Source organism: Canis lupus, chromosome 19 (genome assembly GCF_048164855.1).
Source record: "Canis lupus baileyi chromosome 19, mCanLup2.hap1, whole genome shotgun sequence".
Lineage (NCBI taxonomy): Eukaryota > Metazoa > Chordata > Mammalia > Carnivora > Canidae > Canis > Canis lupus.
The window spans coordinates 55,183,337-55,210,271 of record NC_132856.1 but is presented as its reverse complement, the minus strand read 5'-3'; the positions used below and the strand labels follow the sequence as shown (position 1 = coordinate 55,210,271).

The 26,935-nt window shown below is 55.5% G+C and overlaps 3 protein-coding genes across 9 annotated transcripts in view; 2 read left to right on the top strand and 1 right to left on the bottom strand.

Moving 5' to 3' along the window:
- The first annotated feature begins 679 nt into the window (after positions 1 to 679).
- TRIP10 (thyroid hormone receptor interactor 10) lies at positions 680 to 9,990 on the top strand. Of its 3 annotated transcripts, none has more exons than XM_072787564.1 (15): positions 680 to 1,042; positions 2,746 to 2,861; positions 2,946 to 3,002; positions 3,877 to 4,024; positions 4,101 to 4,163; positions 4,380 to 4,484; positions 4,572 to 4,700; positions 5,254 to 5,400; positions 5,510 to 5,704; positions 6,722 to 6,889; positions 7,158 to 7,267; positions 8,778 to 8,910; positions 9,127 to 9,269; positions 9,348 to 9,469; positions 9,583 to 9,990. In XM_072787564.1, exons 4-15 carry the CDS (start codon positions 4,004 to 4,006, stop codon positions 9,729 to 9,731), a joined length of 1,485 nt encoding a protein of 494 aa, XP_072643665.1. In that variant the 5' UTR covers positions 680 to 1,042; positions 2,746 to 2,861; positions 2,946 to 3,002; positions 3,877 to 4,003; the 3' UTR covers positions 9,732 to 9,990. The 3 variants fall into 3 exon arrangements, with proteins under 3 accessions (XP_072643665.1, XP_072643663.1, XP_072643664.1); XM_072787562.1 differs by lacking the exon at positions 680 to 1,042 and adding an exon at positions 1,462 to 1,565; XM_072787563.1 differs by lacking the exons at positions 680 to 1,042; positions 6,722 to 6,889 and adding an exon at positions 1,462 to 1,565.
- On the bottom strand, positions 7,501 to 20,057 carry SH2D3A (SH2 domain containing 3A). 4 transcript variants are annotated; one of them, XM_072787569.1, is made up of 10 exons: positions 19,937 to 20,057; positions 17,178 to 17,314; positions 15,346 to 15,695; positions 14,910 to 14,986; positions 12,990 to 13,474; positions 12,773 to 12,888; positions 12,424 to 12,598; positions 12,224 to 12,335; positions 11,714 to 11,899; positions 7,501 to 8,199 (listed from the first exon to the last, which is right to left on the bottom strand). In XM_072787569.1, exons 2-10 carry the CDS (start codon positions 17,244 to 17,246, stop codon positions 8,171 to 8,173), a joined length of 1,599 nt encoding a protein of 532 aa, XP_072643670.1. In that variant the 5' UTR covers positions 17,247 to 17,314; positions 19,937 to 20,057; the 3' UTR covers positions 7,501 to 8,170. The 4 variants fall into 4 exon arrangements, with proteins under 4 accessions (XP_072643670.1, XP_072643667.1, XP_072643666.1 ...); XM_072787566.1 differs by lacking the exon at positions 7,501 to 8,199 and adding an exon at positions 10,176 to 10,846; XM_072787565.1 differs by lacking the exon at positions 7,501 to 8,199 and adding an exon at positions 10,176 to 10,838.
- A 1,434-nt stretch (positions 20,058 to 21,491) lies between these two features.
- The window catches only part of VAV1 (vav guanine nucleotide exchange factor 1), a 50,021-nt gene continuing 44,577 nt past the window's right edge, over positions 21,492 to 26,935 (top strand). Inside the window, exon 1 of one of the 2 annotated variants that reach the window (XM_072787558.1) lies at positions 21,492 to 22,839. In XM_072787558.1, coding sequence (XP_072643659.1) covers positions 22,636 to 22,839 — 204 coding nt within the window. In that variant the 5' untranslated portion in view covers positions 21,492 to 22,635. The remainder of the gene's footprint in view (positions 22,840 to 26,935) is intronic. The other variant, XM_072787557.1, reaches the window with a different exon arrangement.

Genomic DNA, 26,935 nt, shown 5'->3' with positions numbered 1-26,935 from the left:
TCAACCTGAAATCCAGACTTCCCCACTCCCTTCCGACCCTCGACCTACGCTGAGCCTGAGCGTTAATCTCTGGTTGAGCCCTCCCAACCTGGACGGAGCCCTGACCCCAGACGAGGCCTGACCGCTGGACCGTAGTTTGAGGCCACGACCCCCTAGTGGGTTGCTGACCCCTCCGCTAAGCTGACCCCAGGTTGAGATCCTATCCCAACTGTGGTGCCGACTTGGAACGAATCCCAATTCCAATTTGAGTTTGATGCCAGTGTGGAGACTCTAATACCAGGCTAAGCGGCTGAGAGCAGAACTCACGCTGAGCCCCTGACTCAGCTGGTCCCCCAAACCCTGGAGCACAGCCCACTTTGCAACAGGATGTTTTCTAGCTCAGAAGCCACCAGCAGGTGGGGCCAGGTCCCCACAGAGCCATCTGTCCCAGGATTTCAGGCTGACGTCCCCTGGGCTCCTGGGGCTCCCCTCCTGGAAGCCCAGAGGCTTGGGGCCTAACTTGTGCCCCAGGGGCTCCGGGGCGTCTGTCACCTCCGTTGGCACTAAGGACTAAAGGCAGGAGAGGATGAGGGTGGGAGCTGCAGGGTTCTCTACTCTTTCATCTCAGTGCCTTAAGGAGATTAATGAGGTGTGAACAGGCATTTATGAGGGAAGTGACAGACTTCTGTGCCCCCAGGGCCCGAGTGTCTGGAGGGAGAGGTGGAGTCGGAACCGGGGTCTGGACAGTGAAACCTGATTGGGTCTAAACGGATGCGCCTGGAAAATGGGCAGGTGGAAGCGCGAACTGGATGAGGACCGAGGAAAGACCTGGGCCCGGTGCCCCAAGGACAGCCCGTCCTCAGTTTCCCGGCGCAGACTTCGGGAGGAGGGAGAAGGCAGGATGCGGTGGGGGTGCTAATGGACCGGGCCTTGGCGGAGGCACGCGTTCTGGGCAGGATCGAAGTCCTCCCATCCGCCCTGTGGCCGGAGGGAACCAGACCATTAGTGGGCCGAGCATAGATGTCTGGAGCCGGGCCGGCCCGCAAGAGCGGGGTGACCTCAGGTTCTCCCAGCGACGGCGGGGGGGGGGGGGTGCGGGGGGGGGCGGTGCGGGAAGGGGTGGCTGGTGGTGGGGGAAGGACCTCTCGGGTTGGGGTTTTAATGTCTTGGTCCTCTAAGGAATGGTTGAAGGAAAGAGAAAACAACAGTCCCAGGCGACTTAGGGGTGGGGAGGATAAGAGGGGTCCGGGGGATTTGGGAAATGGATGGGGGTCCTTTAAGGGGTCGGTCCACTGGCGTCTAGTGGCAACTTTCCTTTAAGAGGGGGCGGGGCGTCCGTTGGGCCCCGCCTCCTCGGGGGTCCCGCCTTTAGGGCGCTGTTCGGGCCTCCGCGCAGATGGGGGCGTGGCAGGGCCTGCGGGGGCGGGGCCGGGCCTGGGGGGGCGGGGCCTGGCGGGCTGGGCCGGGCGCGCCGCTCCAGGCTGAGTCTCCCGGCGGCGGGCGGCGGGCGGCGGGCGGCGGGGACCGGGCGCGGCGGCGGCGGCGGCTTCGGCGGGAGCAGCATGGATTGGGGCACCGAGCTGTGGGTGAGTCCGATCGGCCCGGCTTCCAAGTTTCTCCTTTTCTGGAGTTCAGACCCCCCCTCCTTTGCTCCTGCACGACCTTAGCGGGGGCTCGGCGCTTTCCCCTTCGGAGACCCCCGGAGTCCCCGCTTTCCGCCCTCCCTCGGAGTTGCCCAGGGCGTTTCAGGACGCCCGGGGCGAAGGGCGACCTTGCAGCCGCCGAGTCGGGAAACTGAGCGCGGGGTTCCGAGTGAGGAGGGCAGGAGTCCTGGGACCAGGCCGGGGCGGCCGGGCGAGGTCACCTATTTTGAGCACCCTGGCTGGGCCGGCGGCTTATCTTACGGCCCCTGGGTCCCTGCCCGCAGCCCGCCTGTCCGGCTTGGGCGGGGGAGGGGACCCTGTGGCCACTTCCAAGCCCACGTGGGACCTGGAAGTTCTGACCGCCTTTCGGAGGCTCCAATCAACACCTTGGGGCTTGGGTCGCGCTAGGGGGGAGGGGGCTGCGAGGCTTGGCCTCGCAGCCCCCTCCCCCATCCCGCCCCAGGCACTGGGAGGGGCCGCCCCCAGGCTGCTTCTGACCTCTGCTCTGGAAGCCCCAGAAATTTCCCCTTATTCTAGCCAGGACCTCTGACCCCTCCTTTTTATGGGGGCGGTGGCATCCCTGGGTTCCTGGATGCAGAGGGGGTAACCAGATTCCTTCCCCCACAACTCTGGAATTTCTTTCGGAGGTGCAGTGGGGTCAGTGGGGGAAACGGAGTCACGTGTGTGCGGGGGACCCCGGGAAGCATGGCGACCCGGGGAACATGGTGCCTGGCCCCTGGACATTCTGGGGCCCCCCGAGCTGCGGCGAATCCTGCCCCTCTGGTCCTGACTCACGCCGGGCCGGCCGGATTTTCCGGAATCTTGGGAGGGGGGATTAGGGGAGCCGGGGCAGGGGGGAGTGGCCCTGCCCCATTCCACACCCCTCTTGGCGGTCTGGAGGCCGGGACCCCGTAGTCCGGCCGGGGCCCCGCCCCTGTTCCCTGGCCCTTCCCGGGAAGGGGAGGGGGTTCCCGCCGGTTTCCTGCCTCCCCCCGCGCCGCGCCGGGGCGGGGCCGGGAAGCCACACCTTCTCCTAGCTCCGAGCCCTGAGGCTTCTCAGGCGCCTGGTGTGCGGGCGGTGGGGTCCCGACGTCACGATCCCGAATCCTCCGCCCGCTTCCAGGATCAGTTTGAGGTGCTCGAGCGTCACACGCAGTGGGGCCTGGACCTGTTGGACAGATATGTGAAATTCGTGAAAGAGCGGACCGAGGTGGAGCAGGCTTATGCAAAGCAACTGAGGTGAGACCCTAGGGGGGACCGGCCTGGGGCTTGGGGAAGCTGTTGGAGGGCTGGGGGCTCAGCCTTTCTGCCTCTCTCCATTAGGAGCCTGGTGAAAAAATACCTGCCCAAGAGACCTGCCAAGGATGACCCAGAATCCAAGTAAGGATGGAGAGGAATTGCCAGGCTAGATTTGGGGGCGCCTGGGGAGCGTGTGTTGGTCTTACTTCCTCTCCCCCAGCTAGGCGGTAAGGCCCTCACCTTTTGCTTCATTTCCCACCCAGAGGAATGAGCATGGATGGAGAACCTGGATCACCTGTGCTGGAATCGAAATCCCGTTATTTTCCAGCCCTACGACTCTGGGCAATTGACTTGAGTTTTCCATTTGCCTCTTCTATTGAGCGGGGCTCCAGCACTCACTCAACAAGTGACTCTGGGTCATTGATTTATGTTTTGTGCCTGTTTTCCTCACCTGTGAAACGGGATGATGATGATGATCTTGTACGGCTCATGCAGAGAATAACAGATCTTGCACTGAAGCAGTGCCTAGCCCATAGTTAGTCCACCATAGGAGCATTTCGCTTTTTGCCACATCCCCAGTTCCCGAATCCAAAGAGCTCTAGAAGTGAAAAAATTGTTTTGGTAGCTTGTGTGGCAGCAGCCTCTGACCTGACTTCACGTTCATCACGTCCTTGGTTTTTATTCTTCTTACTGTGAATAGTAATATCTCTTGCTGCAAAAATATTTATGGTGTTTGATTCAGGATGCTGCCCCTGACCCCACTGGGGTGCTGCATAAAAGATGGTATAAGCATTATATCCCCTTTCTGAACCTGAAAAGTTCTGAGTTCCAAAATGCATCCCACTGAAGGGTTTGGGGTAAGGGATATGAACCAGAATTTATGATTGCTTCCAGGAGGAATGTGTTGGGGCTTTCCCGTTCCCATATGGAGGTGGATCCTAGGGCATCTGGCTTCCCTGGGTGGCGGGGGTGGCCTCCTGACCCTGGCTTGCTGCCTCTGCCCATCTTACCCTAGGTTCAGCCAGCAGCAGTCCTTTGTGCAGATTCTCCAGGAGGTGAATGACTTTGCGGGCCAGCGCGAGCTGGTGGCTGAGAACCTCAGCGTCCGTGTGTGTCTCGAGCTGGCCAAGTACTCACAGGAGATGAAACAGGAGAGAAAGATGGTGAGGGATCCCCTCTCTGGGTCTTGAGGACTGCTACCTCGACCCAGGTGAGCCTAACCATCTCCGTTTTGCACAGCACTTTCAGGAAGGCCGTCGGGCTCAGCAGCAGCTGGAAAGTGGCTTCAAACAGCTGGAGAATGTGAGTCTGGGGGCGTGGAGATGGGTACCTCTGGCCCTAAGGAGCTGGCTGAGGGTTTGCTGATCCATGGAACTGCCTGCATTGTCTGGCCTGGGGCCCCTCTGTCCCATGGGTTCCCAGCATGCCCGTTGCCCTGCATTTGCTGGGTGATGTCCCACCAGTCTCTGAAACCTTGATTTCTCACCTACTTCCTCCTTCTGGTTCTGTCCCCGGCAGAGTAAGCGCAAGTTTGAACGGGACTGCCGGGAGGCTGAAAAGGCAGCCCAGACCGCTGAGCGACTCGATCAGGATATTAATGCCACCAAGGCTGATGTGGAGAAGGTACCTGTGGGGTCTGGGATGGTTTGGAGGTCTGGTTGGGGGGTGGGTGCAGAACCTGGCCGTGACCCCTGCCTCGATATTCCTCAGGCCAAGCAACAAGCCCACCTTCGAAGTCACATGGCAGAGGAGAGCAAAAATGAGTATGCAGCCCAGCTCCAGCGCTTCAACCGAGACCAGGCCCACTTCTATTTTTCCCAGATGCCCCAGATTTTTGATGTGAGTGTTCTAAGCCCCCAGCCTACCCTCCTGAAAAATACAGTTACCCGACTCTTACACATTTGTCAAAACCTTAGCTGCAATGTCCCGATCTCTAAATTGGAAGGGAATTAAAAACAGCAGTGAGCTCTGTCTCTAACTCTTTCTGCCAGGATGTCTTTCTTTTTTTCTGAAACTCCTATTCATTCTTCTAAGCCCCATCTCTAACAGTCCCTCTGAAAGGCCTCAAATTTCCTGTCTTCATCTTTAGTCTCTTGCTCTCCTCCACCTGGGACTGACAATATCTATGTTGGGTGTGCTCTCGGTGGGTTCAAAGCCCTGGCTTCGTGGTCACCTCCTTTGAGAATCCTTTCCTGACTCCCTAGGCGAGGCTGGTGCTCCTCAAACTCCCCTCTTAGATCTCCTCTGGCCACCCCGGGCTGGACGTCTCTTCGATTTTGTGTTTTCCCCACCAGACTGGGCTTGGGGCTGGGGCCAGTGTGGCACCCCATCGTGTTTGCGGATTGAATCGCTGCTGCTGGTCCCATTAGCGCCCCTGCCTCTGTCTCTGCAGAAGCTGCAGGACATGGATGAGCGGCGGGCCACCCACCTGGGGGCCGGGTATGGGCTCCTGTCCGAGGCTGAGCTGCAGGTGGTGCCCATCATCGCCAAGTGTCTGGAGGGCATGAAGGTGGCCGCAGATGCTGTAGATGCCAAGAACGTGTGTATCTGGTCCTGGGCGAGTGGGCTGACAGGTGGGAAGTTGAAGGACCCCAGAGGCTAGGCATCTGGTCTTGCCCCTGACTGCTTGCCCCTGCTCCCTCCTGCAGGACTCCCAGGTCCTGATCGAGCTGCACAAGTCAGGCTTTGCCCGCCCTGGTGACGTGGAATTTGAAGACTTCAGCCAGCCCATGAACCGCGTGCCCTCAGACAGCAGCCTGGGCACCCCCTCCGATGGACGGCCTGAGCTCCGAGGCCCGGGCCGCAGCCGTGCCAAGCGCTGGCCCTTCGGCAAGAAGAACAAGGTGGGGGCCGGGGCCCTTGGGAAGGGGAGTGTGAGTGGGGACAGGGGGGCCCCCACTGAGTCAGCCCCAGCCGCTGGGACGCTGAGTCCCGGGCAGGAATTTGCCTCTTGGCTGCTGGCCCAGGCTGGAGGGAAGGGAGGCGGCCGGGTGATCGGCCTGGGAGTCCCCCAAGGCTGAGGGGGGGTGCAGGGAGGGGGCCCGTGGCGTCTGTCTGCTGCTTCTCGGGATGCTGGGAGAAGACCTGCTTCTGGGATTCAGGGCTGGATGAGGGCTTGAGGGACTTGTCCTAGGGACTCCCCTTGAGTCTCCATCCTGCCAGTGGGTCCTTGGGCCCCTGACCCTCAGGCTGTTTTTTCTTGGGATTTTGGCTTGTAATGTCAAGCACATACCTGTTTTATACCTTAGACCCTCACCCCCCACCCTTAGTTTATTTCTCATGAGCCCTGTTATATATTCTTGATCCCTCTTGACATATAATTTGATACCTCCCCTCAGTTTGTACAACAGACTCCCCCAGCTTAAACCCCACCTGTAACCCTTCTGATATTTCATGCCTTCTACCTTTCTCTCAGCTTGCCTTTGACCTCTGTAGCCATATACCCATCTGAGACCTTGATTCCCGCATGCATCTCCCTGTATTTTCTAGACTGTGAGCTCAGAAAGCTGGGTGGACAGAACCCGGGGCCTCCCTGCCCCTGCTCCCCTCCAGCCCCATGCTAGGTACTGGACATAGAATTCAAGGAAGGGATAACATAAGGGGGTAGGGAGGGGTCTGGCCTTCCGGCTCACAGTCTAATGCCCTCCCCACCACCTCCCAGATTTTTGTGTTGCTCTTTGCATGCATTTTCTGTGTGTGATTGTGCATCTTGAGTTGTGGTTTTCTTACCGTTTTTTTTCTTTTCTTTTCTCCATTTTGTTTTTTCTTTTTTCTTTATTATGTCCGTCCGTCCGTCCATCCTCGTTCTCTACATCCTCCAACCCCTTGTGACCCACCCCCTCCCCTGCCCCCGCCGGTAGCCACGCCCCCCACCCCTCTCCCCCCTGGGGGGCCCCCTGCCCTCGGCATTGCCTAACGGACCCCCATCCCCTCGCTCCGGCCTCGACCCCTTGGCCATACTGAGTGAGATCAGTAAGTCGGTCAAACCGCGGCTAGCATCCTTCCGCAGCCTTCGAGGCAGCCGTGGGGTAAGTGAGGCCTCCAGGGGAGTAGGAGGGGGCGGCCCCAGCCCACCCAGTGGCTGGGTGGTGGTACCCTGGGCTCGCTTCCTGCAGCCGGCTGGGCCCCCCTCCTCCGGTTGCCAGACCTGGACCTGCTTTGCTCTGTGCATGGCCTTGCCCCCAAAGAACCTTGGGTGGGGAGGAAGGTGGACTTGGTATGTCATAGCAGTGTCTTAGAGCATAGAAGCTGAGAATCCCCAATCCCCCCGAACTCAGTCCTCTTGCCACCTTGCAGACAGTGGTGACGGAGGATTTCAGCCACTTGCCCCCAGAGCAGCAGAGAAAGCGACTTCAGCAGCACCTGGAAGAACGGAATCGTGAGCTGCAGAAGGAGGTCGACCAGAGGTAAGGTTTGGGGCAGGCAGGCAAGGAACAAAATAAAATAATAAATGAACTGTACTGAAATGGTACTCCAGACTCTCCCTAACAAGCCCCAAGCCCAGTGGTTTTATAGGTGATTCCTACCACACTTAAACCATTCATTCCAGCAAACAAAAAAAAAAAGAGTGAAAAGGTGTCAGCTCACTTAGGAGGCTGGTGGAATCAATTCCCCTATCATTTAGCAAGAATTCAAGAAATTCAAATTCTGGACTCATTTTATTTCACTTAGGATCTTAGATGGAGAATCCTAGCCAGACAAATCCAATGATATATTTTAAAAATAATATTGCACGTGGTGGAGATGGTCGCACAACAGTGTGGATATACTTAATGGCTGTGGAATCGTACACTTAAAAATGGTTCGAGTGGGGGCTTTCTCGTGTTATGTGTATTTTACCATAAGAAAAACAGAATATTTTTTGAAGACAAGTCATGATCAATTGGGTGTTATCCCAGTAATGCAAAGATGGTTCAATGTAAAGACATCTATTATTCTTTTACTACAGTAATTGGCTAAAAAAAAAAAAAAAAAAATCATGGTTATCTACTAACTCAAACACTTAAAACATCAACAATAAAAAAACCTGCCAGATTAAAAAAGGAAAAGCTGTACTCACTCCTTCCAAGCAACGAGATCGTCTTCCCAGTCCTCTTACATAATGGGAATGACGCTGGCCACTTGTGGACGGGCAGCCAAGTTATATTTTGCCATTGCATTGAACCTCTTGTACGAAACTTTTATTGGTGTAAAGTTCCACTTGGAACTTTGTAGTTACAGAGTCTTTATGACGTAGGGGTGAAGGGGGATCCTTTGGAGTCAGGACTGGCCTTGAATTCTAGTTGTTGCACCTCACTGTGTTTGTTTCCTCATCTGTGGCACGGATCTGGTATTAAGACTGGAGAGAAGTTGAACCCAGGTTGGACAAATGCCAAGGTTTACGCTTGTTACTGCTATTGCCTACATAGGCTTGGAGGAAACAGGGACCAGGGACTAATGATAGTACTGAGCATTTATAGAGTGCTTACTGTATGCCATACACTATTTGAGATCCTTTACATAGATTCACTGGCATCCCCAAATTCTGAGACTGTGAGCTGGGGCCGAATCCTGATTTTCTTGTTCAGGGCTGTATTTCTGATGCCTGGAACAGTGCCTGGTATGCAGTAGGTAGTCAATATGTATCTGAATAAAAAAAGGCACTGTTCTAATCTTTGCAACCACTCACATGAGTGGGATTAATGATGCATTATCCCCATTTTCCAGATTTGCATACTGAGACAGAGGTTCAGTAACTTAACCCAGGCTCACAGACAAGGAAATGCCCAAGGATTTGAACCCAGGTGGTGAAGCACTAGTGTTTGAGATTTACCAACTGTCTTCTCTTGCTATTGGCTCATTGAAGCAAAGCGTGTATTTTTTTTGCTTGTTAGATCATATGGGACTGTTCCTTCTAATCTGTCTGTGTCATCCTAGAGAAGCCCTGAAGAAAATGAAGGATGTCTATGAGAAGACACCCCAGATGGGGGACCCTGCCAGCTTGGAGCCCCGGATCACAGAAACCCTGAACAACATTGAACGGCTGAAATTGGAAGTGCAGAAGTATGAGGTCAGGGAAGACCCTGGGGAGGGGTGGGGGCCAGCGGGCCTGGCTGAGTCACTTCCTGGGGGGGTGGGGGCAGGGAGGTGTTGGTGTGGTGGTGCTCCAGCTGTTTCTCATCACAGCCTTGGGTGTGCATGGGTGAGCTCAGGAAACCTCCAGGCCCAGAAGGGGCTGACCCCAGAATCCTGCCCTGGAATTGACTGTGTGTCTCCCTCCTCTTAGGCTTGGCTGGCGGAAGCTGAGAGCCGGGTCCTGAGCAACCGGGGGAACAGCCTGGGCCGCCACACCCGGCCTCCAGACCCCCCAGCCAGCGCCCCACCAGACAGCAGCAGCAGCAACAGTGGGTCACAGGATAACAAGGAGAGGTGAGTGTGGATGCCAGAGAGGGTCTGTCCCCAGGACCTAGGAGGCCTGTCCTTACCTGCTTTGCTCTCCCCAATCAGCTCTGAAGAGCCCCTCTCAGAGGAGGGTCAGGATGCCCCCATCTACACAGAATTTGATGAGGATTTTGAGGAGGAACCGGCATCCCCCATAGGTCACTGTGTGGCCATCTACCACTTTGAAGGTGAGGACAGCTTGTAGGTCCCATCAGCTGCTCAGGGGAGGGCGGTCTTTTGGGCTAGGTTGAGTTTAAACTCACCCGAAGCAGATCTGAGCCCACTGCCCCTCCCGTGACAGGGTCCAGCGAGGGCACCATCTCCATGGCCGAGGGTGAAGACCTCAGTCTCATGGAAGAGGACAAAGGCGACGGCTGGACCCGGGTCAGGCGGAAACAGGGAGGTGAGGGCTACGTGCCCACCTCCTATCTCCGTGTCACGCTCAACTGAACCCTGCCACAGGCGGGAAGAAGGGGGCTGTTGGCTGCTGCTTCTGGGCCACGGGGGGCCCCAGGACCTACGCACTTTATTTCTGCCCCCGTGGCTTCAGCTGAGACCTGTGTAACCTGCTGCCCCCCATCCCACTCCTCATCCCAAATGGACCCGCTGTGCCTTCCACCATTGATGTACATACTCGTGTTTCAGATCTTTTCTTCCTGCCGCTGGGCTAGGGCCATTTTGTTTTATATAAAAAATTCTATAAAGCTTTTAGAGTCCACGCGTGATTAGATTTACCTACTGGGGCTGGATATGCAAATGCCACCCTCCTTCCTGGCTACAGAGGGAATGAAGAAGGAGACCTTGAGGTTAACTTGGGCCCACATGAGACAAAACCTCCCTGGAGTGTGGTGCTTGTATGTGATTGCGACATAAGGAGAAAAGTCCCGAACATCCTTTCTGTGTTTACTGCAGCTTTACTGAGAAAAGGTAGTGTTGAGCACCTGTGTGCTAGGCATTCTCCACCTGACATTTGAACACTGAACTTTAAGCCCCCATGACAACCGGTACAAAGTACAACAGCTTTGCTCATAAAACCTGGTGGGTTTTTATGTCGAAGGCACAGAGAGGCTGAGCCATTGGCTGGAAGTCACAGAGCTCTTAAAAAGCATTTGAACTCTGGCTTCTGAGTAAGGGATGTGCAGGTTCTCCTACCCTTGAAAGCCTCATGTTCTGCATTTGTGGGTTATGTGTGTGGGGGTGGGAGGTGGGATGGGGCCTCCAGACACCCTAGGATCCATGTACATTTTGGGGGAGCTGTATGGGTTTTTGTAAATCTGCACTCCCTTCTGTGAGGCAGAATGGGTTCCCACTGCTTTGGCTACATGAACGGCTTGGGGCAAGGTCTGGTGGCCCCGGAGGTTCCCCAAAGTCTGGGTGTCCCAGCTTGAAGAAGGGGGTGTGCTTTCAAACGTCTGGCTCCAGGCGCTGCGAAAGGGCACTGAGGACTCTTTGGAACTTCTCCAGACGGGTGGCATGTGGCGCCCCCACGCCTTGGCTTCCCCAGAGGAGCCTCTGTACGAAGCCTGTGGTCAGGGCCTCCCTCAGCTGCGGGTTCGGCTGGAATCCTGGGGGCGGTGCCAGGTGGGCTGGGGGCGGGGCCAGGATCCTGCCTGGGCCCCATCCTCTACCTGCCTCCTCCCCTCAGAACTTTGTCCCAACAGGGCCCTGGAGGACTCTGCCCCGAAGCTCTGGACAACTGGGCGGGATCGGAGGGGAGGGGGCTCTCTGGGGCTCTGCAGGACTGGGGCGGGGTGGCCAGGAGCTCGGTGGAAGCATGCTACGCCAGGGTGCGTGGGGGCAGTCTGTTCCAGGTGCCTGATGGCTGAGGGGTCCCCTTAGGGGTTGTGCCTGGGGATGGAACCACCTGGGGGGGGGGGGGAAGATTTGGAGTCTGGGCCGCCCAGCGCGACACATTTTGGGGGACGCTGAGCCATGTTGGAGAGAGAGGAGTGCCTGGGTCGCTGGTGAAAGCGGAATAAGCCAGGTCGGGGGTTCTGGAGGCTGGGCTGACCCAGCACGGAGGAGGTTTGGCTCTCAGCGCAAGGAGGGGGCTGTCCTCCCAGGATGAAGGACTGACTCATTTTGGAGACAGCTAGACGTTGTCAGAGGGATCGAGGTCCTCCGGGGGCAGGGCCGCTTCAGGTGGGAGCGGGGAAGTGGGAATTTGTGGACGTGGCTCCGGGGCCGGGGGCCAAGCCTTTTGGGGTGGAGAGCGCTATTGCTGTCAAGACTGTTGGCTGCGACTCGGACTTGGGGTGAGATCTCCCCGGGGGCCGGGCCGTCCCAGTCTGGGTGGAACTCTGGGAGGCGTGGCCAGAGGCTCCGGTCCCTGGCCCGGTGGGTTTTCGGGTACCGGGTTAGAGCATGCAGCGGGTGGGGGGGACTCGGGGAGTCGGGACCCGCTGGCAGCCGGGAGCAGAGGGAGCACTCACCTCGCAGGCGCCGGGCCGCTGCCTCACGGAACTGGGGCGCGTCCCGGGCCACCAGACGCGCCCGGTGCAGGGTGCGCAGCAGCCGCTCGCAGCTCTCGTCTAGCGGCCCCGGGAGTTCCTGGCCTTCCAGCAGGCGCACCGCGGGCACGACGTGCGGCAGCGCCACCTCGCCCGGGGCGCAGGGTCCTGTGCGGGCGAGGGCTCAGAGCTAGGCTCGGGCAGAAGATGGGACCCAGGGTGAAGAGGGTGGGAGACTGGGCGGAGGCGGACCCCGGGAAAGGAGCCCAGAAACCCACGTTCCAGCCTAGCACACGGCGGGACCGGGCGGGGGCGAGGCCCGGGGCGGGGGCGGAGCCTAGGACAGGCGGGGGCGGGGCCTAGGCTTGGGGCCGGGTAGCCAGGCGCGAAGGGCGGGGCGTAGAGCGAAGTGGGTGGAGCCTAGGGCGGGCCTAGGGCTGGGTTAGGATTCTGGTTAGACGTGGGTGCGCAGCTCCAAGCGATGCCACTCACCAGCGCCCTCGTCCAGCGCCCGCATCAGCGGCTTCAGCTCCTGCTCGAAGGCCAGCGCGGCCTGTGTGTGGCTCCTCCTGAGCTGGCGCCACGTGCGTTCCAGCCGGGACACCTGGGGGAGGAGCCCTGAACATGCTTCCTCTTCCCTCTTCCCCACGCCCCGCACTCAGGCTTCCTCCTCATTTCTGCTCCCCACGCACCTGGGGCATGAGCAGGGCGCCCATGACCGCAGCCAGTCCAGGCAGGTCCCCTGCCGCCCCTGGCCGCAGCGCCAGCGCCAGCTCCACCAGGCCCCGCAGGGTGGCCGCGCGCTCCTCCAGCGGCCCCGAGCAGCCCAGCACGGCCAGCGCCCCGGCCAGCGCCAGCGCCTCGTGTCTGCGGAGGTAGAGAGCAAGGGCCTGGGGGCAGTGGGAGCTTTGTAACTTGGAGGTGAGAGATGTGTGTGTGTGTGTGTGGGGGGGGATAGCTTTGCCCATTTCCCCTCCTCCTTAGGGGTCCGTGAATGGGGGGAGGTTTGAGGACCCTGGGGATTCCGGGTGGCCCGCTCACCTCTCCAGAAGCTCCAACCTCAAGCGATGCCCATGGGGAAGTGTGAGCAGCTCCAGGCCAGAGGTGACCCCCATGGCGCCCCGCTGAGCCTTGGTCACTCCTAGGAGGCCTGTAGCCTGGGCAGGAGGGTTAGTGGGGAGGTCAACTGAAAAGAATAAGTATATGCTTGAGGTGCCTTGGCCTGGCTTCAGCCCCTGTTTGGGGAGGAGTGACCCACCTGGCAGTCCACCAATAATAGGTGGAGGGCTGTGCTCCCAGGATGGTGCTCCAGGAAGAGGTCACGGAGAGTACTCAGGACTTTAGGTTCCAGGGGCCGATTCTGGGGGCCCAGCAGGCAGAAGAGGTTGTTAGGGGGGCAGAAAAAGACCTCGGCCTTTGGTCTTGCAAAGCTTCTGTCCTCTTCCTCCTCTTCCTCATTGGCTTCCCACCATGAGGCCTCTGTCTCTGGGCCACTGTGGCCAGTGGGTGTTTCTTGGGCACTGGGCACTCGGGGTACCAGCTCACAGTATGTTGGGGGGCGTCCAGATGCATCATGCAGCACCAGTGAGGGTGTTCGAGGTGGTTTGTTTGGTGCCTTGGCATGAAGCTGCCCATCGGAGGCCCTGAGGCCATCAACAACAGACCCCAGAGAAGCTGGCGTCTTCAGCAACACCGGGTCACTACCCATCCGAGGGAGGGCACATGTGGGCACAGGTGAGGCTCCTGGGGGTCAAACAAGAAGAGTGAAGGGGGTAGACACAAAAGATAGCTGGATGGGATGGGTGGGGGGCTTCATGGGCTACCGTCCTCCCGGACATCTAGTCAATGACTGGGTATTTTGGTGTGGTTTTGAACCTAAAGGCTTCATTGATACAAATGCTACACACTTATCAATGGTTTTAAAATGAACTTTCTTTAACACTTCTGTGTGTAGTCTGAATGCTACAATTTAAATCTGAATTCCTTGTGTTTGCCCCCCTGAAGGTGGTAAGCACTGACTACAAAACTAACACAGAAAAAAAGTATTCAAAAAAAAAAAAAAAAAAAAGAAAGAAAAACGAAAAAAGTATTCAAAATACAAAACTACAAAAGCATCCAAGAAACTGAATTCATCAAACTCTCAAATGATGTCTTTTGTTAAGTTTGTGGCCTGTTTACTCCTGTGGTTATTAGAACTTCAAGCTGCACCCAGGCTTCTGGAAGACTCTGTATTTACCAAGCCTATAAAATAGACCTTCTTATAGAGACTTAACACTTTCCCATGGTTCTAGGTACTCTGGGTAAAGGCCAAAATCTTCACAGTAGCCAAAAAAAAAAAAAAAAAAAAAAAAAAGCCCCTGAAATCTGAGCCCCAGATGGTTCAGCCACATCCTTTTGGTTGATGAACAGCTGAAGTTCTTGTTTTGGCCCTAGGACCTTTGCACAGGCTGTTCTTTCTGCCTGGGCCACTCTCACCCCCCAGATATTCACATCATTTCCTCCTTCCCCTCTTTCAAATCTTTCTCCACGTGGCCTGTCCTACTACTTCAAATTATAATTCTCTCATTCCCCCTATTCCAGTCTCCCTGACTCTGTTCTGCTTTTAAATTTTACTCCCAAGCCAACTCAATTATCGATGTCCATCTTCCTCCAGTAGGATGTTGGCACCACCAGAGACCTTTATTTTTCTTGTTGAGTGATGTATCTCTGCACTTCATACAGCGGCTGGCATGCAGTGAGGGTTCATGATGAATGAGGGGAGGCAGGGCAGACGGGGCAGAGAGGGCACAAGGAGAACCTTCCTTTAGGTAGGATGGCCAGGGTCAGCTACTTTGAAGAACTCGAGTTAAATGAGAAGTCAGTCAGGAAAAGATTAGGGGAATGGGCTTTCCCATGGCCAGAAGAGCAGGTGCAAAGACCCAGAGGCAGGCACGAGACTGTGTGGCTGGAGTTATTTGAGAGGTCAGCTGTGATCAGAACACATAGAACTTCTGGAAATAATCTTAAACCCTCCATTTTTAAGCCCCTACAGAGCTCCTGTGTATTTCTTAATCACCAGGACAGTTTTGAAAGCTGATTGAGCCCATTTTCCAAGAGGTTAATCCACCTGTGCAATACCAGTCAGGCAGTGAGCAGCAGAGCAACCTCTGGACCATGTGCTGTCCTGGTAGACCCTTACCTGGTCCTGAGTGGTCTTCTCCTGACAGCCCCATGTGCTCCAAACCTGCGGGCTGACTGTCACTCCGCTTCCTAGCCCTGGGGAAAGAGATGAGGGAGATGTGTAGTCCCACCCTGAGCAGGGCAGCCCCCACCGATGCCCAGAAAACCCTTTATCTAGTCACTCAGGAGCAGTGGCCCCAACCAGGGTGCTCTACCCCCCCAGGGGACAACTGACAGCATCAGAAGACATCTTTGGGTTGTGACAGCCAGGGGGTGGAGGGGAGAGGATTCTACAGGCACCTAGTAGCTAGAGACGAGGGGTGCTGCTCAACATCCTATGATGCACAGGAGAGCCCCCCACAATCAATCCAGCCCCAAATGTCAGTAACAGTTACTGCACAGGTGGAGAAACTCTAGGGGTATCAGGTGTCACCAGAGGTGGAGTCTGTGATTACCTGGGCAGCTCTATCCGAGCTGGGCTCTCTAGGAGGGTATCCTCACTAAAGCTGCGTCGAATAGGTCCTTGTCGTATCACGGGCCTGGAGGCCACAGCCCCTGTGGCTTGGGACAGTGGACGCTGCCCAGTCACATAGCTGAGAACTAGGGAGGGCAGGCTTGGGAAACGTTCATCTTCTAGCTGAAAGAGGGCTGTGGGCCGGCCTGGACGGGGACGGAGGGCCACACGGAGCACCTCGAAGTGTAAGGCTGAGCCCTGCCAGCGGCAGGAGATCACTGGGTGGCCCCCACGGGATCTGGAGGCACGAACCAGGAAGTCCCCATCTTGCTGCAGGAGGGCCTCAGCCTTCTGGGGATGGAGGGCAGGGGGTAGAGGACTTAGCCATGAGCCCAGATGAGCCATTCATAGTGATTCCTTACCTCCATCCCCCCACCCAAAAAAAGCCACCCCAGAGACTGGGTGGTTTTGCACCAAACCATTTCCCATTTTCTCATGGGCACACTTCTGGAGTACATTTCCCAGGCTCCCCTGCAGTTAGACATCATCTGACACGATCTGGCCAAAGGAGGAGGGCAGAAGTGCTGCCCAGAATGTCCAGACCCGGCACAGTCCTACAGCTTCTGTCCCCTATCTGTCAGGGGATATTCCCAAAGTGCTAGTTGAAGGCAAAGCCACAAGATAGAGCTCGGGTCCTGATTTATTTCTGGAGCTCCACCTTCCCCACTCCTCAACCACCTTGTACTATAACATGAACGAGACCATAAACATTTGTTGTGTTTGGCTGGTGACACCTTGGGGATGTTTGTTAGAGCTGCTAGCTGACACTGACTGATGCAACATCCACACTGAGTAAATGCGCTGAGCTTTGTGGCTTCATAAAGGACCATTCACTGGATCCTTCCAAACTGACTGTGGCCTGGAAATCTTCCTTTATAAACATTTTCAAGCAGTCTTATGCCAGCCATGGTGGCTGGTGTCAAAACAGGGGCTGGGGGCCACAACACCAGAGGAAGACAAAGCGGAGTTGGTGATGGGGGCTGGGGAGTGAACCATACATATGGTGGACACACATATAGCCTTTACTACGTGCCAGGCCCTGCTGTAGGTATAAAACATACGAACTCATTTAATCCTTTACCAAGGTTAGGCAGCAGATACCATTATCCCCATTTTATGAGTGGGGAAACTGAGGCCCAGATAGGTCAAATACCTTGCCCAAGGTCACACAGAATGTAAGTTGTAGGGCTGGGATTTGAATCCAGGGTGTCTGGCTCCAGGGTTTGGGATTTTAACCACTAAGCAATATTGACTCTCACAATTTGATTGGATGCCCAGGGTCCCAAGACTCCTGGGGGTGACAAATGAGTTGCAGAGGAGGGTGGGGAGATTTGGGTTGAGAGGGAGATGCCAAGAGTTCTCAACACTGATTGAGCCCTTATTGTGTGCCAGGGCCTAACTAGACCCTGGAGACACAGTGATGAATGAGACCAAGGCTCTGTCCGGCGCCTTCTGATGGGCAAGACACACAACAAACACACATGAATGAAGAAGATAATGTCTAAGAGTAATCACTGAAGGTGATAAAAGAGGGATATGGGGCTCTGGTGGCCACAGGTGCCTAGGACCCAGATGGAGAGACAAGCAAAGCCAAGGAGTCGGGTTGGGGAACACGCCATTGTACCAACCAAGCTTCAAGACAGTCTCGAGACCCTCAGCCACCCCATCCAATAGACCTTAAGTCCCCCATCCTGGACCCAGAAGTTCCCAGCAGGTCAAGGGCAAGAGGCTCCCCATCAGATGGTGCTGAGGCCCTGTAGGAAGCAGAGATACCTGACGGGATAGGGGGCCGTGGTACCACGGCTGGCTGGCAAAGTCCTCTCCATCCTGTGGCACCTGCATGGAGCTCTTGGGGGCAGAGGGTGCAGGGGCTGAACTCTGTACTTTCAACAGTCCTCAGTCTTCCACATCTGTAAAATGGGAATAGTTATTGCTGCTTCCTAAGCTTCCTGAGTGGCTGGGTCAGCCCTTCCACATTCCTCTTAGTTTTGGAGACTGCAGCCCACATCCTATCAAACCTTAAAATGCCAACTCTCTCTCTCTCTCTCTCTCTCTATACATATTCTAACATGTAACATATAACCATATTCTAAATTAAACAAGTTACTTATAGTAAAAAAAATACACACTAGATTTTGTTTATATATATGTGTATATATATATATGTTCTAGATTCATACTATACATACTATAAAATTTAAACTTTAATTTAGAATTGGCTGTGACCTCATGGAAACACTCATGCATTCACTGGGATCCTTGCAAAGGGAGAAGACCTAGGCACTGCTTTCATTTTTTTTTTAAAGATTTATTTATTTATTCATTCAGAAAGAGAGAGGCAGAGACACAGGCAGAGGGAGAAGCAGGCTCCATGCAGGGAGCCCGACGTGGGACTCGATCCCAGGTCTCCAGGATCACACCCCGGGCTGCAGGCAGCGCTAAACCGCTGCACCACCGGGGCTTAGGCACTGCTTTCAAATGTAATGCAATTTTGATGCAGATGACATGATGCTGCGTTTTATAGAAATTTCATGAACTAATTCACTCAAACTAATATTTAGGGGGGACCCACCATGTGCCAGGTGCTGCTGGGAGCTAGAGGCCCAGCAGTGAACAAAACAGGGGCATCCCTGCCCTTGGGGAGCTGCTGTTCTAGTGGGGGAGACAGCAATAAAGAAAATAAATAAGTAGACGAAGGAGTAGATAGATCAGAAAGAGATAAGTGGAAAAATAAAGCCAGGGATGTGACATGAAATGGTAGAGATAAGATTTTCCATAGGGTGGCTCGTGGAGGTCTTCATCAGTAACAACTGGGAGAATTTTGAGGGAGCGAAGCCAGGTGGGTGAAAGAACCTTCCAGGCCAGAGCAAATTTATTTTACTAATCTCTAGCTTCTTAGCAATCTATGTGTACACTCAAGAATTCTTAAGTTGTAAGAAAATCTAACCCATACAAGGCTTTCCTATGTAACACCATTTTAAAAAATTTTATTTGTTATTATAGTTTTAAGTAATCTCTATGCCCAACATGGAGCTCGAACTCACGACCTGCAAACCAAGAGTCACACGCTCTACCAACTGAGCTAGCCAGGTGTCCTTCCAATCCTTCCAATGCAATATCATTTTCAAGGACATTTTGTAGAAATGTCAGCAAACAGCAATTTTGCATTTGCAGATTCTTACATTTTGGAGCCGAAGCTGATATGCTTTGTTATTATTACGGTCAAATTTAGGTCTCTGACATTTTAGGACTCCCTTGATATTGTGCAGGCCCGAGGCCCGGTGTATCTCCAGCATCTGGTGGAGAAAACCTGCCCTGGACGGGAAGGAAGCTGGCGGTCTGCTTCTCACTTCCTCCATCCCACAGTGTTCTGGGCCTGCCTGGGTGTACAGGGAAATAGCACCAGGATTCTCTCATCCTGAGTCAGCAAGGCCTTGAGTGCCAGAAGCCAGCGAGGAGTTACCAGACTTGCCTCAGGTGGCTTTAGGGGCGGGGAGCTGGGCAGGGACCTGGCTCCAGGTGCTGCATACCTGAACACCAGGTGTGTCTCCTGGATGCCTGCGTACTTCCTGTTTGTCAGCTGGGCCAGGCCAGCCTCTGTCTTGAGTCCCCCAATGTCAGCTTCCTCTGTTTTGTGCCATCTTTAGCACCCTTGCAGGGGGGTCACTGACAACGCTCCGGTTAGCTTGGTGGAGGGGAGTTTGCATGAGGGAGGAGCTCAGAGAGGGTACAGGTCAGACATAGGCCAACTAAATCATCCTCCTGCCCCTCATCCTTTGGAATAATTTCTGGATATTTGGGCAGGGGAGAGGGGAAGGGAGAATCAGGAAGAGGGGTAGGGGCAAGCATGGAGAAAAGAAGGGGGTTATTCATGCCCTATAGAGCACACATATGTGCACACACATGCAGGGGGGCAGCCGCCTGCCTACACATAGACACATGGACACAGACTCCGGTACCCAAACTTGACATTGAGCAAACACTGATTGGTTGAGACCTTGCTGTGTTCCAGAACCTGTTCTAGACCCGGGAGACACAGTGATGAATGAGATGAAGGCTCTGCCCTGTGCCGTCGGGTGGGCAAGACACCCAATAAACAGAGCACAACGAACGAAGACGATAACGCCCACGGGTAATCACTGAAGACGGTGTGCTAAGGAAGGCTGGAGGCGGCGGCCACGGTAAATAACACGTAGCCAGGAAGGTCTCTCCCACCGGGTGACATGGGAGCTGAGCCCTCAATCAAGGGAAGGAGACTTTAAAAAGATTGCTCGGGCAAAGTGGGAGCAGGGAGGCTCTTCGCGTTGCACAGGAAACACGCTCGGAGGAGCACTCCCAGGTACGCCCAGGTACACGGACACGCGTGACGCACAGCGACCCAATCAGGCACTCGGCGCCCCTTCTGCGTCCGCGGCTGCTCATGGACCGACACCCAGGTCCTCCCTGCGGGCCGGTGGCCCCACCTGGAGAAGAGAGGACTCCCCACCCCAATATCCCTCTGATCCTGGATGTGCCTGGGGCCCCTCACTCACCTGGGCCGGGACCCGCGGAGCTCGCGAGAGGCTGGGGCAGGGCCGGGGAAGGTGGAGGCCCGCCCTCCCCTCCCCCCCACCGGCCCCACCTTCTCCGGCCGCGCCCGTGGGTCACCGAGCCCTTGCACCTGGCTCCGCCCCCGAGGACCCGCCTCCGACGGCGGCCTCCCGGCTCTCGCCCCGCCCCCTCGTCCCCGCCCCACCCCCTTACAGCGGTGCCGGGCGCTGGCCACGCCCCCTTTGGAGAAACTCTGCTCCCATAAACCACGCCCCCTCGGGAACCCCGTGGGTCCCCGTGGGGGGCCGGGCCACCTGGAGCCTGGCCACGCCCCTAGGCTGGCCACGCCCACACGCTCCTCGCCCCCCCTTAGCCCCGCCCCTTAGAGCTCGGCTCATGCATTCCCCGCGGGCAGGCGCTTAAGTACCCCCGAGCCCTAGGGACGTGGGAAGGGGCGTCTCTGTCCTCGCCCACGGGGTCCCGCGCGGGGACCGGGCTGCCTCTTACGGGCTCTCTAGCAGCGCGGGGTGGCGGCTGCTGTGACGCAGAGAGAGGTGCGCTTCCTCCAGACCGCCCCCCTGGGTTTCCCGGAAGGGAACTCCACTGGGTGTCGGGTTTTGTGGAGGCAAATGCGTGGAAACACAACAGCCTCCCCGTGTAACAGGACGAGGGAGATGAGCTGGACTCTGGGTGGGGGGGAGACATTCAGGTGGTTTCCCTGGTGGGACGGGGGCTTCCATCCTGATGCTTGGAGCAAGCCTGGAAAGAATGGGGGAGTGTTCTGGAACCAGAGGGAGGACGCTCTGGCCACGTTTATTGAGGGGCTTGTGCACAATGATAACAGCGAAAGCAGCAGCCTCACTAACACCCACTGAGCACTTAACGTGCCAGGACTGTTCTGCTTCCTTGACCTGCTTCAACGCATTTATTTTTTACATCGACCTCTCAGTGAAGTAGGTACCATTTTCATCACCCCCATTTTCCAGATGGAGAAACTGAGGCACGGGGCAGCTAAGCCATTTGCCCAGGTCGACTCGGCTTGTGAGTGTGGCGGAGGTGCGGATTCATACCCGGAGCCCTGAAGCGCCATCCTGTCTTCCTCGCTTTCATCTGCGCAGCCCCACATCGCTCTGATCCCTACCATAATTCTAAACGGTGAAGGTGACTGTCACCCAATTTACAGATGAGGAAATGGACTCATAGAGCGCCCAGGATGGTTGGGGATGAAAAGTTTCGGTGCCCATGGGATCACAAAGCGGGTGATTTCTAAGCTCAGCTCCTCACCCCCTCCCCACTCTACCCCCGCCCCCTCCCCAACCCCCGCAAATGTGGAAGAGATTCGAGGCTCAGGAGGAGCTGAGGGGAGCCACTTTTTCTTGACCTCCTCCGTCCTAGTTTTGGTACAGTCAGGAGGTAGGGGGTAATGTCCAAGTGAAGGAGCCTAGCGCTCCCTTGTGGTTAAAGAATTAAAAAAGAAAATCCAAGGGGCGTGCCTTGTGAGACGGTCGGAGGAGGAGAGTCTACTGGGCCTAGTGGGGTGGAGGTGGGGAGAGAGACCTTGTAGACAAAATGATTTCAGGTAGTGATAAGGTCTAGGAAAGACAGTAAATGTTTGATAAACGAATGGATTAACGACACCATCGAAGTCTATGGAAAGAGATGATGGTGGCCAGGGCCATAGCAATAAAGAAATGAATTTGGGAATGTTAGAGGCAGGGCCGAAAGAAAGCTTCCAACCATGTATTTATTCATTTAACAAATACTTATGGGACATATATTCATGCCAGGTGCTAGGAACATATGAGACACAGATTTCTAAATAGACAATACAGAAATAAGTCTAATAAAATGTCAGGTTTGTTGGACAGTGATCAGGGCTTAATGTAGGGACATGGGAAGGAAAGTCTATGATTTGAAATGGAGAGATCTGGGAAGATTTCGTGAGAAGGTGACACTGAACAAAGAACTGTTGGAGGTGCGGGAGTTAGCCATGAAGTTGCTTGCCTAAGGCGGAGAAGCAGCATGTACAAAGGCCCTGTGGCAGGATTTTGAGGTAAAATTCTGGGGTGGCCTGGTGTCCTGGAGGAACAGTCCCTGCGTGGCTGGAGGAGAGTGGGTGAGGGAAAGTGGTGAGTGGAAGAGGTGAGGAACATGTCATGTAGGGCCTTGTTGGCTGCAGGGTGGTGGGCTATAAGAAGAGGAGAGACATCATGGCTTGCCCAGATGCTCACAGGTGTGCGCCTCCGTGGGGAGGACAGACTGTGGGGATAAGGGGAGGGTAGCCTGGGCACCAGGGTAGAGGAGGCTATGCTAGCTCAAGCTGAGATGTTGGGTGCCAAACCAAGGCGGAGGCAGAGGAGAGAGGGGTCAGAAGAGAGCAGACGTTGAGTATGTTGCCGAGGTCGTACTGCTCATGGGTTGGATATGGAGGAAGGCGACAGGCCTCAGTAACTCCACCAGCAGCCTCCCACTCTCCGGGGCCCAGGCCTGTGTTGAGCTGGTGGGGGAAAGAGATGCCAGGCCCTGCATAGAAGGGGCTGGGCAGCAGCTGCTCCCGCCCCCCATGGCTCCTCCTCCTCCACCCCCTCTCAGGGCGACAGTTACAGGCAAAGAAGAGGAAGTGGTAGCTAGCTAGCATAGGCAGGCAGGCAGGCGGTGGAGGCCGCAAGGGCGCGAGGGCTGACCCGGTAAGGCAGCAGCCATGGAGCTGTGGCGCCAGTGTACCCACTGGCTGATCCAGTGTCGGGTGCTGCCGCCCAGCCACCGTGTGACCTGGGACGGGGCCCAGGTGTGCGAGCTGGCACAGGCCCTCCGGGATGGCGTCCTTCTGTGCCAGCTGCTCAACAACCTGCTGCCCCATGCCATCAACCTGCGTGAGGTCAACCTGCGCCCCCAGATGTCCCAGGTGAGCCTGCCATTGGCTGGAGTGCCAAGGGTTGGAGGTGGGGGGCACCCCAGGCTAGCACCAGGGGAACTAATACCCTGAAACTCTGGGTCTGGGATGTAGAAGGGAATATGCTGCGGACTCGGGCTGGCACAGGGGAGATAGGGGGAAGGGACGGAGGGGATGGCAAACTCTGAGATTCTGGGGTGTCTCACCCAAGGTTAACCGGAATGGGTTAATAGGCTCTGGGTTAGTGCACATTTAGACTAAGAACTGACAAACTTGAGGTTAACGCTCCCAAGCCCCAGGCTGACTTCACTGAGGTTCAAGCCCCTAGATGGGACTATGTGGGGGTCTTGAGGGTTACCTGGGAACTCCTAGGTGGCCAACAGGGTGCCTGAGGATTTCACCTCCTTTGACATCCCCCCTCCTTCTGCCTATGGGGGAGGGGCCTCCACCAACTTCTTCCCCCACATGTATCTCCTCCTCCTGGGCCCCTTCCTTCCCCTCACATCTTCTTCCCCTTCGCTTCCTGCCTGGGCCTGGGGCGTGGGACGGGTGGGGGGCTGTGAGCCCCTGGGTTCTGGTCTTCTTAGTTCTATCCATCCCAGGGGGACATTGAGAAAAGCCTTGGTCTCCAGCCTAAGACTGGGTCCTGGGGTTTTGGGGCCTAGAAACAGCTGCTCTTTCTCTGTAGGGATTACTGCGAGGGCCCAGGTCCGGGGAGGGTGGATTGTACAGAGCGGGCCCTGTGAGACTCAGGAAATATATTCAAATCCCTATTTGAATGCGGTTGGGGTGGAGGCGGTAACGTGACTGGATCCCCTCTCTGAAGCACCTTCTTTGGGTCCCTATGGTCTCCTGGGTGCTGGGTAGAAGCTGTGTATGCTGGGGGCTGGGGGCTGGGGGCTCCAGGGGCCTCACCTGCCTTGGGAGTCTGAGCCGACACTCACCTCTGGCCTTCAGGCTTCACTCTGGAATGAAGGCTTTGGGCCAGCGACTTGTGTTTTGGTAGGGGTCCGAGATGCCACGTGCGGATGCGGAGAGGGGAAGTGACTGCTCAGGGAGTGGGCCTGTGGGGGTCCCTGGAGGCATTCCCTGGGGACAGGGTGGTGGGGTGGGGGAGGTGGGTGGCCCACCCTCCTTGGCACAGGCAGGGCTTCCTGAAAGGATGAGGGAACTCCAGAGGCCCAGCTCCTCTGGCTACAGGCCATCCTAGATTTGCCTACATTTGCTTCCCTCCTGGCTTCCAGGTGATGGGGAAGTAGCCATAGGACCTGTCAGGCCCCAGCCCCGCGGGCTGTCAAGGTCCCCAGTGAGGCTTTAACAGCAGCTGATGGGGAAGTGGATAAATGTGAGGATGAACTTCCATCCCCATGCCCACATCTTGCCTACAGCCGGCTGTCGGATGAAGGGCACAAGGGAAGGCAGCTGTGGGGATCGCAGGGCTGCAGCCTCTTTGTGCCAGGCAGTGCTGAGGACCTGCGCCAGGCCTGGCCCTCAAGGTGCTCTCAAACTGGGGGAGACAGACACCCCCTGGCCTGTGTGGTCGGGACTGGGACAGAGGGAGAAAGCTCTGGGCTGGGGGCCCTGAAGCAAAGGCTAGACATTGCCTGGCCATGTCAGGCTTTATGCAAGAGGGGACATCTGTGCTGTGTTTTGAAGCGTGAGTAAGAGTTTTCTTGTTGCTCTGGCTTCCTATGGCCAGCTCTGTCAGGCTCCAGGCTGTTCTCCAATCTCCCCAGGTCTGGAGCTCTGTGCCTTCCTGCCTCTGCTCATCGTGTCTCCCCTCAAAGCTCAGCTCTGAGCCCCAGTTTCTAGGGAAGAGGGCGGGGAAGAGGGCCTGCGCTCAACGGCAGTTGTGATGTACGTCAGGCCTCTTTTTGCTGCTGGGACAGTGGGAAGGACACACACACAGAGCCCTGGCGCTGAGGAGCCCACCTCGTAGTGGGCAAGACCGACAGTGAGCAGATAAAGAAACACGTAACTTATGGGGCGGGGGTACGTGCTCTGGAGAAATCAAAGCAGGAAAGGGAGCTCCTGAGTGCGGGGGTCACGCTCTGGAACGGGTGGGCCGGGAGGCCCCACTGACTTGGGCAGAGACCTGGGGAAAAGGAGGGAATGAGCCTTGTGAATCTGGGGACACACTGCCCCTGGCGGGGGGTACCGCCATGCAAAGGCCCTGAGGTGAGAGCTTGTGGGGGCGTCTTCAGAGGCTGGTGGGAGTGGTTCGTGGCCGAGGTCAGAGCAGAGCGCGTCTCCAAGCTGGATGGTCCCTCTGAGGTCTGAGGCGGAGTGAGGATCCTATCCCAGGCGTCACCCTGACCACCAGACCTCCTAACTCACCTCCCCTCTCTGGGAGTCCACATTCTGGTGGCAGAGATGAAACTTTATGGCCAAGGGAGCGGAGAGGAAAGGACGAATGTGACAGTCATTGTGGGAAAGACCCACCAGAGCGTGGGAGCTGATTAGACCTAGCGGGGGCAGGCGCTAGGGCCTGGATGATGTCAAGGTCCCCAGCCTGTGAATGCCCCGTGCCACTGGCAGAGGCAGGGGAGAGGGCAGGAGAGTCAGAAAGTGGGTCAGCTGGAGGGCAGAGGCTCTGAGGGGCCAGACCTGGATTCAGATCCTGATGCCACCACGTGAATAAAAATGGGACATTTACTTCGAACACTGTTGTGCTATTTCAATACCACTTGGCACGGTGTCTGACACCTGATAAACCCGCACTAAAAAGTCTTCTTAGGGAGGACGTGGGGCAGCATAACACAGCAAGCAGGAGGTTGGGTTGGGGTAGTATTTCTCAGCTGGGGTGACTTTGTACCCCCTCCTCGGGGCATTTGACCAAGTCTGGACATGTTTCTCGTTTCATCACAGCCGGGAGATGCTACTAAAATCCGGTGGGTGGGTATGAGGGATGCTGTCAGTATCCTATAATCGCACACACAGCAGAGAATTCTCTGCCCCTAACATCAATAGCGCTGAGGTTGAGAAACCCTGCGATAGGGGCAGAGAGCTGCAAGAATTTTTAAAATATTTATTTGGTTAAATAAATACATTCATACGATTCAAATATTAAAACACATAAGAAGGTGCACAGGGAAAAATTTAACTTAGATACCCAGCTCCTGCCTTCTTCCGCGAGTAACTCCTTTTTTTTTTTTAAGTGGACTGTGTTTCCATCCAGAGTTTCTTTTTTTTTGTTTTTTGTTTTTTAATAAATTTATTTTTTATTGGTGTTCAATTTGTCAACGTATAGAATAACACCCAGTGCTCATCCCATCAAGTGCCCCCCTCAGTGCCCGTCACCCAGTCACCCCCCACCCCCCGCCACCTCCCCTTCCACCGCCCCTAGTTCGTTTCCCCGAGTTAGGAGTCTTTCATGTTCTGTCTCCTTTTCCGATATTTCCCACTTTTTTTTCTCCTTCAGAGTTTCTTTATGCAAACATAAGCAAATAGGAATTTAGGTTCTTATTTCCTACCCTTCTCCCTTAACACGGACGATGGCACATACCACCGACTGCTTTCCATCTTGCTTTCCTTACTTAAAAATCATCTTGGGACTCTTTCCAAATCAATACATAGAGATTGTCCTCATTTAAAAAAAAAAAAACAACCATGACTGCACGGTATGCCAGATAGTCCATTAATTTAAGAAGTGACTTATATTGTGTTAATTGCGTGCCAGGCATTAGTCCAAACCAGGTGCCAGCAAACTGCAGTCCAACAGGTGCATCTGGACCACAGCATGTTTTTATAAATAAAGTTTTATTGGCACACAGCCATGCACATTGCTTCATGCACAAATTGTCCACGCTGCTTTCCAGCTAAACCAAGGAGTTGAGGAGTTGCCACAGAGACCGTCTGGCCTGCGGGGCTGAAGATGTTAACTGTCCAGACATTTGTAGAAACGTTTGAGGGTTCCTGTTGTAAATATTTTCTTTCTTTCTTTCTTTCTTTCTTTCTTTCTTTCTTTCTTTCTTTCTTTCTTTCTTTCTTTCTTTCTTTCTCTTTCTTTCTTTCTTTCTTTCTTTCTTTTCTCTTTTTCTTTTTCTTTTTCTTTTTTTTTTAGATTTATTTCTTTATTTTAGAGAAAGCGAGTGAGAGGGAGCACCAG

What these genes read in the sequence shown, in the direction of transcription:
- SH2D3A (XM_072787565.1), bottom strand. Translation starts at nt 17,246, where the DNA reads ATGCAGGTGCCACAGGATGGAGAGGACTTTGCCAGCCAGCCGTGGTAC. An exon ending in GGCGCTGGACGAGGGCGCTG is followed by an intron (nt 11,900 to 12,223) that starts GTGAGTGGCATC and finishes TCGCCCGCACAG; the next exon opens with GACCCTGCGCCCCGGGCGAG. An exon ending in AGCGGCCCGGCGCCTGCGAG is followed by an intron (nt 10,839 to 11,713) that starts GTGAGTGCTCCC and finishes CCAGGATTCCAG; the next exon opens with CCGAACCCGCAGCTGAGGGA.
- TRIP10 (XM_072787562.1), top strand. Translation starts at nt 1,542, where the DNA reads ATGGATTGGGGCACCGAGCTGTGG. An exon ending in CAGAAGGAGGTCGACCAGAG is followed by an intron (nt 7,268 to 8,777) that starts GTAAGGTTTGGG and finishes GTGTCATCCTAG; the next exon opens with AGAAGCCCTGAAGAAAATGA. An exon ending in TCACAGGATAACAAGGAGAG is followed by an intron (nt 9,270 to 9,347) that starts GTGAGTGTGGAT and finishes CTCCCCAATCAG; the next exon opens with CTCTGAAGAGCCCCTCTCAG.